The 16,780-nt window shown below is 39.7% G+C and overlaps 1 protein-coding gene across 3 annotated transcripts in view; it reads left to right on the top strand.

The window, feature by feature from the left end:
* Window positions 1-4,830, top strand: part of KIT (KIT proto-oncogene, receptor tyrosine kinase) — a 104,056-nt gene extending 99,226 nt beyond the window's left edge. For 2 of the 3 annotated variants that reach the window (XM_010595683.3, XM_003415883.3), the window contains exons 20-21: window positions 62-167; window positions 1,838-4,827. In XM_010595683.3, coding sequence (XP_010593985.2) covers window positions 62-167; window positions 1,838-1,954 — 223 coding nt within the window. In that variant the 3' untranslated portion in view covers window positions 1,955-4,827. Of the gene's footprint in view, window positions 1-61; window positions 168-1,837 lie in introns of all 3 variants that reach the window. The other variant, XM_064285791.1, reaches the window with a different exon arrangement.
* Window positions 4,831-16,780: the final 11,950 nt, after the last annotated feature.

The following is a 16,780-nucleotide window of genomic DNA, read 5'->3' as shown; positions in this document are numbered from 1 at the left end:
TTGGATTAGAAGACAGGTTAAGGGCACTGAGGAGCAGTAGTGAGTGGCCCTCATTTTGCAGGTATGACATCATGAAGACTTGCTGGGATGCTGATCCCCTAAAGAGGCCAACCTTCAAGCAGATGGTTCAGCTCATCGAGAAGCAGATTTCAGATAGCACCAATCATGTGAGTACACTCTGCCCAGGTAGGGAAAAGCCCTCTTTTCCCAGTTCCAGGTGTGTCCCTCCTCTCAGGCTCCGGGGGATATGCACTGACCTCCTCGTCCATTCTTTCCTTGGCTTCGGTAATAAATTGGGCTTCAAGTGAGGAAGGAAAGCAATGGAAACAAGTTCTTTCTGACCAACCCTGCTGTTCTGAGCCAAGAAGGATATGAGACGAGAAGGGGGCAGGTAGGGTGCTTTGCTCTCAGAAGTGTGGAAGTAGAAGTTTCTATAAGGCTTAGTTTTCTTCCCAACCCCAAATGGTGGTGGTGGGGTCACTATGTTCTCCCTTTACCTGTCAGGGCATTCACTCTCTGGAGGGTTGGGGTGATCTGAACTAGCATAACAGCATAGAAAAGATAGCTTGTTACTGCATGAAATAAGCCTTCTGCTCAAATAAGCATAGCCAGAAAATGGCAGAGAGCTGTCATGCCCATGAGCCATAGATAATGAAGAGAGGTATTTGAAGTTGGGGAGAAACCCTCCCAGTGATTTTAGATGGAGGGAGGAATGAAAAGTCAAATCCACTATTTCTTCTCCTCCTTGTTAGGAAGAATTAGTTATCTTCACTTTGACTCAGATTATTTTAAAGCTCCTTTTTTTCCCCCCTGAGCTGCGTGCTTGAAGCTATCTTTTCTTTCTTCAAGCAGCGCATCACTGATACTTTTGGGTTAAAGCTTGCTCTTCTGGGTGTCAAAGCATATTTCAAATTAAATGGTATTTTCCATCCAGGGGCTTTGATTCTCAGGGCAAGGCCCTTGGAAGGGCCACCAATTTCCTAGCAAATTACATCTGTCGTTGGGCTGTAGTTGGCTGTAAAGATTTATATATAAACCTTTTTATTAAGTGAGGTAGTGCTCATTCCCAGATGTGTCCCATTATAAGAGCTAGGCCTGAGCATTTTCTCTCTCTCTTTTTTTTTTTTTTATTGTGGTGAAAACATACCAAAATATTTGCCAATGCGAAAACTTCTACGTTTACAACTCAATGACATTGATTGCATTTTCATGTTGTACCACCATTATCCCTATCCTCATCCAAAACCACCATTAACATAAACTCCGTAAAAAGACCCAAACCTGTTGCCATCGAATCAATTCCAACTCATGGCAGCCTTATAGGACAGAGTAGAACTGCCCCATAGGGTTTCCAAGGAGCAGCTGGTGGATGCAAACTGCCGACCTTTTGGTTAGCAGCCGAGCTTTTAAGCACTATGCCACCAGGGCCCCAACATAAAGACAAGTGCCCCCCAAACAAAAATTCCTGCTTTCCCCTCCCTCCTATGCCTTGTAGCCATTCATAATCTTTGGTTTCTATTTATTTCATATAAGTGAGAGCATACAGTATTTTTCCTTTTGCGACCGACTTATTTTACACAGCATGATGTTTTTAAGGTTCATGCATGAGATCTGAACATTTTTTGCTATCACTTCTTGTGTAATCGGACATGAGGAACAAGAAGCTTGTAGTCTGCTTTGTCAATACGTTTTGTTTTTTGGCCATCCAGGTCTTGTATAAGCCCCTGCTCTTTAAGACTCTTAACCAGTTATTTGTGATTCTGAAGCTGTAAGCATGCTGTTGTTGCTGTGTTCATTGTAGGAACCAGTGTATTGACTGTGCACTTGTTTTCCTCAGATTTACTCCAATTTTGCAAACCCCAGCCCCATCCCAGCGGACCATTCAGTGCGAATCAACTCCGTCGGCAGCAGTGCTTCTTCCACCCAGCCTCTGCTTGTGCACGAAGACGTCTGAGACAGAATGTGTCTAGGGGTCTCCCCAGCGAGGACGAGCCCCATTCTTTCAGATTCCATAGTTGTTATTTTGTTTTCCTTCGATTTGCATCCCAATCCTGCCTTTACGAGCACATTTTAGTGGCCAGTGATCTTTGTTGTCAGCCACCAGCCCATTGCAAGGGTTGCAACTGTATATATTCCCTATAGCGAGGAAGCCCAGCAAGTGAAAAAATTTGGGAGGGTGGGGGATGGGCTGGACACACTGGAGTCCTTTTGAAGGCTTCTCCAATTCTGTTCAAAAAGTAAGGTTGTTATTTTATTTGAATAAATGCTAAGTATTCCCGTTTGGCCCTCGTAATCATCCACAGTGATGTAACGATGCAACAAGATTAGAGGCTGAAACCCGAGCCCTTTACGTGGAAAATAGAACATTATTGCAACAAAAGGCAGAAGTCTTTGAACATTTGGGTTTACGAAAACTAGTTTTTTATGCTGAGAATGAGACATGGGCCATCCTGAGCACAAATAGAGACACGCTGCTGTGAACCACTGCATGAGTTTTTGTGCTACTGACCTGATTTTTAGAGTTTGCTTTTAGAGAGTTGAAATGGAGAGAAGGCCTCCCCAGCCAGCATTTGTATATAACTCATCTATAAAAATACATGTTCGTACATTAGGGGTGGGGGGAGAATCGGCAAGGTTTAGCTTCTGTATGCAACCCTGGCTCAGGGTCCGCTGTGAGTAGGCATAGATTAGAGCCATACAGGTTTGAAGGACACAGTTCTTTTTTTTTTTTTTTTGGGTAAAGCATAACTACCAAGCAAAGTCTTAAACAGTCTCTGATTTGGTCGATGAACTTACTCTACGGATTCTCCAGAACAAGCCTACCAGCTTTACGATGGCATCGTACTCAATGGATTTGATGCCATTTGACAAAGTTACTGATTTACTGCATGATTCCGGCAGGAGTGAGAAAACAGTGCTGTGTCAGTTTGGATTTTTATATAGCAGGAAAAAAAAATTTAGATTAAGCCTCCTTTACAGGCATGCCCTGGACTTTGGGCCAGTATGTATATTAAGTGCGTATCTGTGCACACTCATGTGTATACGTGTGACAAATATTTTTTCAGGTAGTCTTGCCCTGAGCCCATGAGGGTCCTTTAGCACCCCAGAAATAACTTAGCTTTTATCATCAGTACTGCTCGTGTTTCTCTTCACATGGCTGTCTGGAATAGCCTACCGAAAGCTTACATAGAGGGATGTAGGAAGCAGGGTGCTTAACTGCCTACTTAGTTGCAGTCCACCTACACTTAAGGCACTCTGTTATTTATACTCCACATACTGTAGCCGTTCCCTAGACTTTCATAATGCTACTGTCCCACTGAAACATATTTAAATTTTTACCCTTTAGGGTATAGGCTGAATACTATTCTTGTGGCTTACCTTTTTTTTAGAAAGTAAATGTACATGGCCAGGTTGATGTGTTGTCTTGCAAGATTCAAGTATGCTGTCTTCATGGTTTTTCCCTCTGTATCCCTTAGATTACATGTAGAGAACTGTGGCCATTAATCTGGAAATAACCATTTGCACTGGAGTTCTAATGCTCTCGCACCTTTCCAAAGTTAGCAGGTTTTGCGGTTGTGTTGTCATGTAAGAGATTGTTGCTGTTTGCCGTTCTTTGTCTGAAAAATTCTTTTGCGTTTCTATTGACTTTGGTTATAGTAAGAAAAGTGGTTGTTAATTGTAGATGTCTAGGTATTTCAGGGCACTTCACTGAAAGTTTGCCTTGGATATTCTTGAAAGTTTATATTTTTATAATTTTTTTTTTTTACATCAGAAGTTCCTTTGCAGTGGCTTAATGTTTGAAATTATTTTGTGGCTTTTTTTGTAAATATTGAAATGTAGCAATAATGTCTTTTGAATATTCCCAAGCCCATGAGTCCGTGAAAATATTTTTTATATATATACGGTAACTTTATGTGTAAATATGTAAGCGGTGCAAGTTTAAAGGATGTTTGTGTTCCATGTGGTCCTTTTTTTTTCTTTTCTGATATGTTGTTCAGTTGTTGACAGTTCTGAAGAATTCTAATAAAAAATGTAAATATATAAATCAAATGATTTTTTGGATTGTTTCAGTCTTAATGGAATTAAGCTTTAAAATGTTAAAGTCCATTCATCTTGACGTTAGAAAAGTTTGTACTTAGCATGTATGTATGAGATAAAAGTCCCTGGATGGTGCAAATGGTTAACTTGTTCTGCTGCTAGCTGAAAATTTGGTGGCTCGAGTCCATCCAAAGTCACCTCGGAAGAAAGGCCTGACGCTCTACTGAAAAATCAGCCATTGAACACCTTATGGAGCACGTTTCTACTCTGACACACACGGGCACACCATGAGCCAGAGTCTTGATGACAACTGGTATGTATAAAAAAAAATAGGATACATGCAATTCTTAAACCCGAGGTCTCTATTTAAATTAGAAAGTAAAGGAAACACTGTGGGAATTGTACACTTTATGATTATTATTAAGGAGCCCTGGTGGTGCGAACGGTTAAGGGCTCGGCTGCCAATGGAAAGGTTGATGGTTTGAACCCACCCAGCTGCTCCACTAGAGAAAGACCTGATGATCTGCTTCTGTAAATATTACAGTGAAGAAAACTTTGTGGGGCAGTTCTACTCTGTAAAACGTGGGGTTGCCATGAGTCAAAAATGGATCAATGGCACCTAACGACAACAATGATTATTATTAGGTTGGTTCATCTGAAAGGACCATTTTTGTTGGCAAAATAATGGTCAAAGCAGCAATTTTATGTGGTTCAATTTAATATAATTGGCATGTTTCCTCTTAAAAGAGAGTCCTTACGAATTAAGATGAATAGTAAACAAATTCATGAGGTTGATATCAGGAATCCCAATAAAGTGTTTTGTGTTTTTGTTGACTTGAGTTTTGAAGAGAGATGATTTCATCATGAGATCTTCATGCTGCACCCTTCAATCCTTATTGTCTCTTGCTTTTGGAATGGAGTTAAGTTCCATCATTTGCTTGGCGGTAGGTGCCTTGTTGCCTGTTATTTCTCCACTGTCCATGGCTAGAGAATTGGGTGTGACCAAGAGGTACTGCTCAGACCAGGGAAATTTTCAGAGAGCCTGAGAGTTCTTCCAGTTTGAAATGAAGAACCACCCTGAACCACATAATCCTTTCAAGAATGTGCTGGCACACAAAACACTAGCAGTCTTGACTTCTTTATGAACCTGGTAGGTGCCTACTGAAAGGAAAGGGAAGGAGTGAACGTTGACCTGTAATGGACAGGAATGTGTCAATACTCCATGAAGAACAGACTACATTTCATCAGGTGATTTCATTTCATTGCTCACAGGAATGAAAGCTAATTGATCATAAAACAAAGATGTCCTTTCTGAATGTTTTCAGTGTCATTCAGCCTTTTTCACGTATGTGAAATCTTGAGTTAGAAGCAGTTGACAGGCGCCTGTATTATTACTATGTTTCTATTTCCCTTACACGCCCACCTTAAAATAGCAAAGTCATACTAGGTAGTCGTACCAGGTATTTAAATTTTGGTGCCAATCCTGCCTTTACCACACTGTTGCTGTGTAAATGTTTTGGTTATCTAGTGCTGCTATAACAGAAATACTACAAGTGAATGGCTTTAACAAAGAAAAATTTATTCTTTCACAGTCTAGGAGGCTAGAAGTCTGAATTCAGGGTGCCAGCTCCAGGGGAAGGCTTTCTCTCTCTGTTGGTTCTGGGGGAAGGTCCTTGTCATCAATTTTCCCTGGTCAAGGAGCTTCTCAGCACAGAAACCCCAGGTCCAAAGGACATGCTATTCTCCTGACTCTTGTTTCTTGGTGTTTTGAGGTCCCCATGTCTCTCTGCTTGGTTCTCTCTTTTATATTTCCAAAGAGATTAACTTAAAACATAACCTAATCTTGTAGATTGAGTCCTGCCTCATTGACATAACTACTTCTAATCCTGTCTCCTTAACATCATAGAGGCAGGATTTATAACACATAGGAAAATCACATCAGATGACAAAATGGTAGACCATCACACAATACTGGAAATCATGGTCTAGCCAAGTTGACACATATTTTGGGGGGACACAAATCAATCCATGACAGTGAGGTTGGACAGATTTGTTCTTGAAATATCAGTTCCATAATAATAGTACCTGTCTCCCAGTACTAATGTGAAGCAGTGAAGAGGACCTTGTTCATGTGTGTAATACATAATTAGTGCTCAAGAATGATAACTTTACTGATGGTCAACTAGGCTTATTAATTATAATGGAAGAAGATAGCTCCTGTGATGCCATAACTCCATTGTCACCCCATATAGAACTATGCAGTCAAGAATTTGCATTTGTCTTTCTAATAAATGCAAACAAAACTGTACTAGTTTGCTGTGAAACTTGAATTTGCTATAGAGATTACTGTATTTTATTAAAATTCCAACATTTTAGCTAGGAACTCAAGGGTCTTTGTTCTTGCTTCAGCCTTCCTTGCAGGGTTCTCTCTCTGTCATACTATCCACCACCCATCGAGTCAATCTGAGCTCATGGCAACCCCATTCCCATGAATATACCTCATTCTTTCCTACTATCATGCGCAAGCTTTATGTTGTGTATGTCTGTTCTCTCCCAACAAGACTCCGTCTTTCAAGGCCAGCAAAATAATCTCAACTGGAAGCTGCCTCTGAATTCCCACAACACTCTTGCAATCTATTCTGCCTAGTACTGTAATTATTTTGGTTCTTGTCTTATCTCCTCCTCACCTTCACTATGCCCATATTTAAAATGAATTAACATAAAATACCTGTACATGATAGGTGTCGCTGATATCATTTATTTGTTAAAATATATAATTATCCAGACACTCAGAACTTAAACTGCCCAAAACTTTGCAAGAGATTAAGAAATCCCCAAGTTCACACAGGAGTACATAGAACCAGAATTTGTATTCGCATCTGAGCCTCTCCACAAGGGTTGGCAAATACGTAGTTTTTTCACGCTGGCATTTCCCCTCCCTGTCCATTCACACATCGCTCATTTATCACAGCAGTCTTTTCCATTGAGCCAAAGTGCCTTAGAGTTCTCAACCCAGCAGCCGGAACAAATCAACTGGAGTTAGCCTAAGGAGAGAGACTTACCTGTTGTCCTTATACCAAAAAACAAAACCAAACCCACTGCCGTGGAGTCAATTCCAACTCATAGCGACCACATAGGACAGAGTAGAACTACCCCATAGAGTTTACAAGGAGTACCTGGTGAATTTGAACTGCTGACCCCTTGGTTAACAGCTATAGCACTTAACCACTACGCCACCAGGGTTTTCCATTGTCCTTAAATGAGTATCAAATTTCCATTTTCTTGAGGTGCAGGTGTCTTCATCTCAGAATCTCCTGCAGCTGCTAGTACAGCACTTCATGAGTGGTTTATTAATACTTTTTGAGTGAGTAGTTGAATATTCCATCAGCATTGGGAGTGAGGAAGAGCCATCTGGGAAGAAATAGACCCAAAGGAAAAGAGAAGAAAACAAAACTTGTACCCAGAATGGCACCTATGAAGGTAGCTTCATTTCTCACTAGGGGTGGGACTTTAGGGAGAAGGAAAAAGGGGAACTAGAAAAGGTCTCTTGGGTACACTTACTGGACCCTACACAGCTGCTTTGTGGGAACCAAGAGAAGAGAAGTAAAGAAAAGGAGGACTTGGGTAGATGGGAAGGGTGTTCTGTTCTTGTTATCTGATTCCCTCTTCAGCTGTATTTGTTATTCAATCTGTCCATGTAGATTATTTTTAGCATCTTTACTGAGGCGCCCTCATTGTGGTGCAGTGGTTAAGTGCTCAGCTGCTAACCGAAAGATGTGTCAGTCTGCTTCTGTAAAGATTTACAGCCTTGGAAATCCTATGGGGCAGTTCTACTCCATCCTGTGGGGTCATTATGAGTCAGAATGGACTCCATGGCAATGGGTATATACAGGGTATTGAAGCATACTTAACATTCATAACACAATGATTTTAGTGAATTTATAGAATTGTGTAACGATCCCTACGTTCTAGTTTCAGAGCATTGTTATCGTCCAAAAAAATTTCCTTCAAGCCTGTTTACAATTAATCTCCACTCCTGCTACCTTCCCAAAGCAACCATTGATCTACCTCTATAAATCTGCCTTTTCTAGACATTTCATGTCAATGAAATTATACAATATATAGTTTTTTATGCCTGGCTTCTTTCACTTAACATAATGTTTTTGAGGTTCATTCATGTTTTAGCATATCTCAGTAGCAGAAATTTTATTGAATTTATAGATTAAAAATAGATAAGTTCATGGAATGAGGTGGGAAGTCTCCTCTCCTGAAAGAGCCAGCAGGAGAAAGAGATTGTAGGGGCCTAACATCTTGGGTATTGTAGCAATGTTTCCACATGACTTGCATAGTTAGCTTTTGCATACCCCGGGGATTTTGGGATTTGTGGTTTGTTTCCTCCCTTCCCTATCCTATTCTCCGTGATTCTGTAAAGTTTGAGATTAACCTATGTTCTTGAACAAGCAGAACAAAGATCAATAAGATCTGGGATGAGATAACCAAACGATGGGGGCCCATCTTGTTACTGAAGCCAGGATGGCATCAGAGGACCTCTAAAGAATACCCACAGAAGGTCCACATGTCTGAAATGTGGTCAACATGCCCCTCCCCTCCCCCTTCAAAGGGCAACTACCATTCTCCAGATTCTTTAAGCCTAAACCCTAACCATATAAAACCCTCTGGTCCGTCTCCAACAGGCAGACATTTTGGAGGAGCCCATTACTCTCCGACTGTTGTATACCTGTATACAATAAAGCCCTCTTACTGCTTACCTCACACCTGTCACAGTATTGGCTTTGTGGCAGGTGGCTTGAATCCATGTTTTGCGGTTAACACTCTATTTTGAAAGAGTTGGAAAGGATTGGTATTATTTTTCCTTTAAATATTTGATAATATTTCCCAGTGAAACCTGGACTTCTACTTGTGGGAAGATTTCTGACTATTAATCCCATTTCTTTAATTGTTATAGGAGTATACAGATTTTCTAGTTCTCCTTGAGTCAGTTTTTGTAATTTCTGTCTTTCTAGGAATTTGTCCATTTCATCTAAGTTGTCTAATTTATTGGCATAAAGTTTTCCATAATATTCCCTTATAATCCTTTTTTATCTCTGTAAAGTTGGTAGTGTTGTCCTTTCTTTTCTTCCTGCTTTTGGTCACTTGAGTCTTTTCTTTCTTGGTCAGTCTAGCCAAAAGTTTGTCAATTTTATTGATAATTAAAAATTTTTTTTTTTGTTTCATTGATTTCTCTTTCTTGTTTCATTGAGTTTTGCTTTATTGTTAAGTTTTTAAATCTTTATTATTTGTTTTCTTTTTCTTGCTTTTGGTTTAGTTTGCTTGTTTTTAATTTCTTAAGGTAGAAGCTTAGGTTATTGGTATGAGGCCTTTTGTGATATAGAACTTAAAGCTATAAATTGACTTCTAAGTGCTGCTTTAGCTACAGTCCATAAATTTTGATGTGTTTTTATATGTTCATTTTTTTCTGTGTTTTGTTTCAGTGTGCTCATTTTTATTCAGTTCATAATATTTTCTAATTTCTTTTTTGACCTTTGGGTTATTTAGATGTATGTTGTTTAATTTTCCCAATAGGGATTTCTCAAAATTTTTTTGTCATATTCATTTCTAATTTAATTCTGTTGGGGATCAGATAACATACTTTGTAGGGTTGCAATTTTTAAAAGTTATTGAGACTTTTTTATGGCCTAGCGTATGGTCTGTTATGAAGCATGTTCCATATGTGCTTAAAAATGGTATTCTACCGTCATTGGATGAAGTGTGCTATATATGCCAGTTATTTCAAGTTGATTGTTAGTGCTCAAGTCTTTTATATCCTAGCTGATTTCCTATATAGTTGTTCTATCTATTATTTAGCATGGGTTATTGAAATTTCCAACTCTAATTGTTGAGGAGTAGTTTATTTCTCCTTTTAATTCTGTTAATTTTTGCTTCATGTATTTTGGGACTCTGCTGTTAGATGCATATGCATTTATAATTTGTATCCCTCTGATGGATTTACCCTCTTTGCCTCTAATACTATTTCTTGTCTCAAAGTCTGTTTTATCTAATATCAATAGATATCATTATGTTTACATGATATCTATATCTGCAACCTCTTAATTTCAATCCATTTGTATCTCATACAGATAGCGTATAATTGGATTTTCCTTTCATATATCTAGTCTGAAAATCTGCCTTTTGATTTGGACATTCAGACCATTTGTATTTAATGTAACTATTGATATCATTGCATTTATATTTGCCTTTTTTCTATTTGTGCCCTGTCTTTTTTGTTCCTCTGTTCCCTTTGACTGCCTTTTTTTGTGTTAATATTTTTTAGTGTACCAATTTAATTGCTTGTTTTTTATTTTTGATGTATTTTTTGGGTTATTTTCTCTGTTTTCTTAAAGTGTTAGCTCATGCTATTCCTCTGACTAGCCATCCAGAGAGGCCTGCCTTCTCCTGGAAAGCCCTCTCTACCATTACTCTTGGAAAAAACTACTATCCTTTGATCACCTTGGTCTCTTCGCAGGCCCTTTCCTTTTACTGATTGTCACTGTGACCATTTTTTAATCCACCTGTGTCTTATCTCCCCCAATCAATTTTGAACTCTGTGAAGGGAGAGACCATGGTTTATTAATTTTGTAACCCCATCAGCATTTTTGAACAGTCTGTCAGTAGGTACTCAAATAATTTTACTTTTCAGTTTATTCTTGCCCTGTGAGATGACACCTTATATTTCACTCCCTCTTATAATATGTATTCACTCATTGAGTCATTTATTATCTCTGGGATCTTTCTAGACATTTGGGTTAGATAAATTGCAGTGATAATTGGTTAGTTACCTTGTTTGGATGATCATTGTGATGATGATTTATTTAATGCCTACAATGTTGGCCCTGTGTTGGATATTTTACTTGTTTAGCTTTGTTTAAGCCTTACAACAACCCTAGAAGGTAGGTATTATTTATCCCCATCTAAAGGTGAGAAAACTTTGCCTGTTGAGAGTCTCACTGACTTGCCTCAAACCTCACGACTGTGAGCAGTAGAACTGAGAGGAAGGCCTGGTTTGGCTGACCACAAATTCTAGAATTGGAAATAGTAACTTCACTAATATAGTTGGTATAGGAGTAAGCCCTTATTGTCCTTTCTGGGTTTTTCACCCTAAAAAATACAAGAAATACAAGAAAAGATAAAGAAATCAAATCAACCACTTTGCTTACAGTACCACTTGCTGTCAACTCGAATCTAACTCATGACGACCCCATGTATGTCAGAGCAGAGCTGCGCTCCATGGAGTGTTCAGTGGCTAATTTTTTGGAAGTAGACCCCCAGGCCTTTCTTCCGAGGCACCTCTGGGTGGATTTGAGCCTTCAACCTTCTGGTTAGCAGCTGAGCATATTAACCATTTGCACTACCCAGGGACTTACTACTAATGCTTCTAAAATGTTGAGAGTGGCAATTGTAAAAGCTCGTATGAGGACCCAGAATTATCTGTTGATTTCACAGGTTCCTGATCTGCCCACTTCCTTATGCACCATGTAATCTTCCTCATACCCTCCAGAAACACTTTTCCCTTCCTGTTTGATACAACAGCCTTGTTCATTTGAGCCTTCTGAGAGAAAAAACACTAGGTTTGCAGAAGGGGATGAGGTCTCAAGTGTAGGGAGGAGTGGTAGAGAGAGGGGACAACAAGAATTTCAGATCAGTGACAGTGTGGGTGAAAATACAACCTTTCCCTTGCTTCAGCAGTTGTTAGTTATAAGTTAACAAGCTGTTATCCATATGCCTCTTTCACTGTTGATTTCACTTTCATTGGTTAAATGCAGCTTTTACAATGTGGGTTCTTCAATGAGGGGTTTATCCTCATGAAAGGGCTGGGTCTTCAGGGTAAACGCTCCTAGTTGCAATAAATGGTCTCAAGTAGCTTGCCTCCATCAATGGTTAGCTTTGAAGTGTGCATGCTTTTTTGAGCACATCAGCAGGATTGCGGTATATTTTATGAGACGACCTTTTTCTTTGTGGTCTGTGGCTTAGCAGCCACTCTTGTTATACAGCAAATGAAAAACCAGGATAAGCAAAAGGACTTTTTTTTATGGCTGCTTGTCTCAGGGTATGAATAGGCATTCTGGGTAGCTGTAAACACTTTTGTCCACACAACAGGCTATATGGCCTGAGTGCCAAACCTCCTTTTATGGAATCATTGGACTCTACTCTGTATGCATTTTACTCTTCTGGAATGTTTGGTATAGAAAACTGGTGTGGGTGAACTGAGTTTCTCCAGGACTATGTCTAGATATTCTAGTCGGCATTATGATTTGAAAATAGTTTTCATTTGGTGAGCTAATCAATTAGCAATGACAAGGGAAGGCTGTGTTTAGAAGTATACAGAGAATCTGTAATTGCTTAGTTGTGTCTGCCTGAACATGGGTATGGCGAATATATGAGCTAACTCTTATATGTTCTTGTTATCCCTCGTTGCCATCGAGTCAGGTCTGACTCATGGCAACCTTATGTATAGCAGAATACAATGTTGCTTTGTCCTGTGCCATCTTCACAATTGCTGGTATGTTGGAGTCCATTGTTGTGGCCATTGTGTAAATCCATCTCATCGAGGGTTTCCCTTGTTTTTGTTGGCCCTCTATTTTACCAAACAGGATGACCTTTTCTAGCAATTGATTTTTCCTGATGACATATCCAAAGTAAGCAAGATGAAGTCTCACCATTCTTGCTGCTAAGGAGCATTCTGGCTGTATTGCTTCCTGTCTTAGTCATCTAGTGCTGCTATAACAGAAATGCCACAAGTGGATGGCTTTAACAAAGAGAAATTTATTTCTTCACAGCAAAATAGTCTAAAAGTTCAAATTCAGGGTGTCAGCTCCAGAGGAAAACTTTCTCTCTCTGTCGGCCTTCTCATCAATCTTTCTCTGGACTAGGAGCTTCTCTGTGCAGGGATCCCAGGTCTAAAGGATGCAATCTGCTCCCGGTGCCTCTTTCTTGGTGATATGAGGTCCCCCTGTCTTTCTGCTTGCTTCTTTCTTTTATGTTTCAAGAGACTGCCTCAAGATACAATCCAGTCTTATAGACTGAGTCCTGCCTCACTAACACAACTACTGCCCATCCTTCCTCATTAACATCATAGAGTCAGGGTTTACAAAATATAGGAAAATCACACAATACCGGGAATCATGACCCAGCCAAATTGATATACACATTTTGGGGGAGGACATAATTCAATCCATGACACTTCCAAAACTGATTTGTTTTTTCTTTTGGCAGTTCATGATATATTTATTCAGCCTTCTTCACCAACACCACAGTTCAAATGCATCAATACTTATTCCTTTTTCACTATCCAACTTTCACTTGCAAATGAGGCAATGCACCTTACTCATCAAAGTGACATCTTTGTTTTTTAAAATTTTATGTGTAACACTTACGTAGCTCTTCTTAATATTCTAAGTGCTTTACATGCATTAAGTGGTCTGATCCTCTCTATAACCATATGCAAGAGTTACTCTTTTGCAGATGAGGAAACTAAGGCACAGGGAGGTTAAGTAACTTTCTCAAGGTCACATAGTAAGTGAATAAGGCAGGATTTGAATCCAGGGAGTCTGGTTCAGACTGAGACAGACTTCCTAGTTCAATGAAGGCCTTACTTTTTCCCTGGTCTAGGATTCAAGATTCTCCACCACGATACTTACTAAACATGAGCTTCATGGGACTCTTGCCCTTCTTTCCTCCCAGACCTAAAAGAATTTAGATTCCTGACCTTGCAAAATGAGATGCTTTTTTTTTTTCCTTCAAATAGACAAGACTAAAAAGGAAGGTGAATAGGAGCTCAGAGCACATGGTGACAATTTCATCCAGGTCTCTATAATGAGTAATATCTAAGGGTGATAAGGAAAATTGAAGATGAAAGTATAGTGTAAAGAGTGATGCTTGAGAAGTTCTGAGCCCATCATCTCGCCCCTACTTGCGCATCTATTTACCACTCAGATGAGCTTTGTTTTTATGATCATTTATTAAGTACAGGTGGTGCAAAGTGTTACTGCCCTTGGTTGCCAACCAAAGGGTTACAGTTTCTAGTCCACCCAGAGGTGCCTTGGAAGAAACATCAGCCATTGAAAACCCTATGGAGCACAGTTCTAATCAGTCACACTTGGGGTTGCTGTAAGTCAGAGTCAGCAATTGGTTTAAGAACTTCTTGTTGTTAGGTGCCGTTGAGGGGGTTCTGACTCATAGTGACCCTATGTACAACATAACACTACCTGGTCCTGCACCAGCCTCACAGTTGTTGCTATGCTTGAGCCCGTCGTTGCAGTCACTGTGTCAATCCATCTCACTGGGGGTCTTCCTCTTTTTCATTGGTCGTCTTTACCCAGCATGATGTCTCTCTCTCTTCTGTCCAAAGTATGTGAGACAGAGTCTCATCATCCTCCCTTCCAAGGAGCATTCTGGCTATATTTTCTCTGAGACAGATTTGTTTGTTCTCCTGGCAGTCCATGGTATATTCAATATTCTTCATCAACACCATAATTCAAAGGCAGCAATTCCTCTTCATTCTTCCTCATTCATGGTGCAGCTTTCGTGTGCATATGAAGTGATTGAAAATACCTGGCTTGTGTCAGGTGCAGTTTAGTCCCCATCTTTGCTTTTGAACACTTTAAAGAGGTCTTTTGCAGCAGATTTGCCCAATGCAATATGTCGTTTGATTTCTTGACTGCTGCTTCCATGGGTGTTGATTGTGGATCCAAGTAAAATGAAATCTTTGACAACTTCAATCTTTTCTCCATTTATCATGATGTTGCTTTTTGCTCCAGTTGTAAGGATTTTTGTTTTCTTTATGTTGAGGTGCAATCCATACTGAAGGCTGTAGTCTTTGATCTTCATCTGTAAATGCTTCAAATCCACTTAGCTTTCAGCAAGCAAGGTTGTGTTGTCTGCATATCGCAGGTTGTTAGTGAGTCGTCCTCCAATCTTGATGACCCATTCTTCTTCATATAGCCCAGCTTTCTGGATTATTTGCTGAGCATACAGATTGAATGAGCATGGTAAAAGGGTTACAACCTTGATACACACCTTTCCTGATTCTAAACCACACAGTATCCACTTGTTCTGTTCAAAAGACTGTTATTTACTTGTTCCTCATGAGCACAATTGTTTTGGAGTTACCATTCTTTGCAATGCTGTCCATTATTTGTTATGATTCACACAGTTGAACGCCTTTGCGTAGTCAATAAGACACAAGTAAACATCTTTCAGGCATTCCCTGCTTCCAGCCAAGATCCATCTGACATCAGAAATGATATCACTTGTTCCACGTCCTCTTCTGAATCCAGCTTGAATTTCTGGCAGTTCCCTGTTGATGTACTGCTGCAATCACTTTTGAATTATCTTCAGCAAAATTTTCCTTGCATGTGGTATTAATGATATTATTCAATAATTTCTGCATTCTGTTGGATCACCTTTCTTTGGAATGGGTAAATGTCAATCTCTTCCAGCCGGTTGGCCAGGTAACTGTCCTCCATATTTCTTGGCATAGACACATGAGCCCCTCCAGCACCGCATCCATTTGTTGAAACATCTCAGTTGGTATTCTGTCAATTCCTTGAGCCTTGTCTTTCCCCAATGCCTTCAGTGCAATTTGGACTTCTTCTTTCAGTACCATCTGTTCTTGATCATATGCTACCTCCTGAAATGGTTGAACATCAACCTCTTTTTGGTACAATAACTCTGTGTATTCCTTCCAGCTTTTGATGATTCCTGTGTCACTCAATATTTTGCCCATAGAGTCCTTCAAGTACTTAATTTGCATTATTTCATCATATCCTCCCAATATTTCTAGAAGGTAGATCTGCATTGCACAGATGAGGAAACCAAATCACAAGGAAGTAAATAACTTTTGTCAGGCTCCAAAGTCCCTCTCAATGGAAAAAAAAAAAAAAAAGAAATTTAGGTGCAGAATTCTAAGTTAAATGAAAATCCCCCAAGAGCTAAACAGACAGTGACAATAGGGGTTGCAGAGGTCTGCTTATTGGGCTGTTACTCCCAGTGTCATTCCTCCAGCCCTCAGCTACTGAAAGTCTTCTGCAGTTTAAAATCCTGTCTTGCAACACTGTGGCTGACGTGGCTGATGTCTTTCCTCACTTCAGGGTTTCCTGTCCCTGGGGCATTCCTCAGCCATTTAAGCACAGACTTTCTGTTTGGCTCAAACAAGGAGATACAGAAGAAAGTGCATCTTCTTTGGCTTCTCCAACACCAAAGCTGTTGTTTTTAAATTTCTTTTTGATTCTTATGTAATATATTACCATTTTGGAAAGTTATCCTTTTCTTCAACCTACCCTGCTTGGGTAACCAATGTTAACTTTGATATGGTTCCTTCCATATTTTCCCATTTATATTCACAAATGTACTCGCACACATAAAAAAAAATACATATGTATAAATATACATTTTTCCTGTTACTTAAAGAAATGATATCATACTATATATATTCTGCAACTTATATTTTTAACTTACAATGTGCGAGGTGTCGAATCGTTCTGCAGAAAACAATTTGGCCTTTGTTTTAGGTTCTGTCAAGCTGGAGCAATACCTGAGGATAATGAATGGGTCTCATCAGACCAAGAGGGACCACCTGGGGGTCTGATGCTGGTTAAGCCTCAGGAGGCATGATGTAATCTATCATGGCCATCTGGAACCGTAAGGCTCAGATGAGCTTCCTGGTTAGTGATCATGCATGGGAAAG

The sequence above is a fragment of the Loxodonta africana genome, chromosome 5 (assembly GCF_030014295.1).
Source record: "Loxodonta africana isolate mLoxAfr1 chromosome 5, mLoxAfr1.hap2, whole genome shotgun sequence".
NCBI classification, from domain to species: domain Eukaryota; kingdom Metazoa; phylum Chordata; class Mammalia; order Proboscidea; family Elephantidae; genus Loxodonta; species Loxodonta africana.
This window is presented reverse-complemented; position numbering and strand designations above follow the sequence as displayed.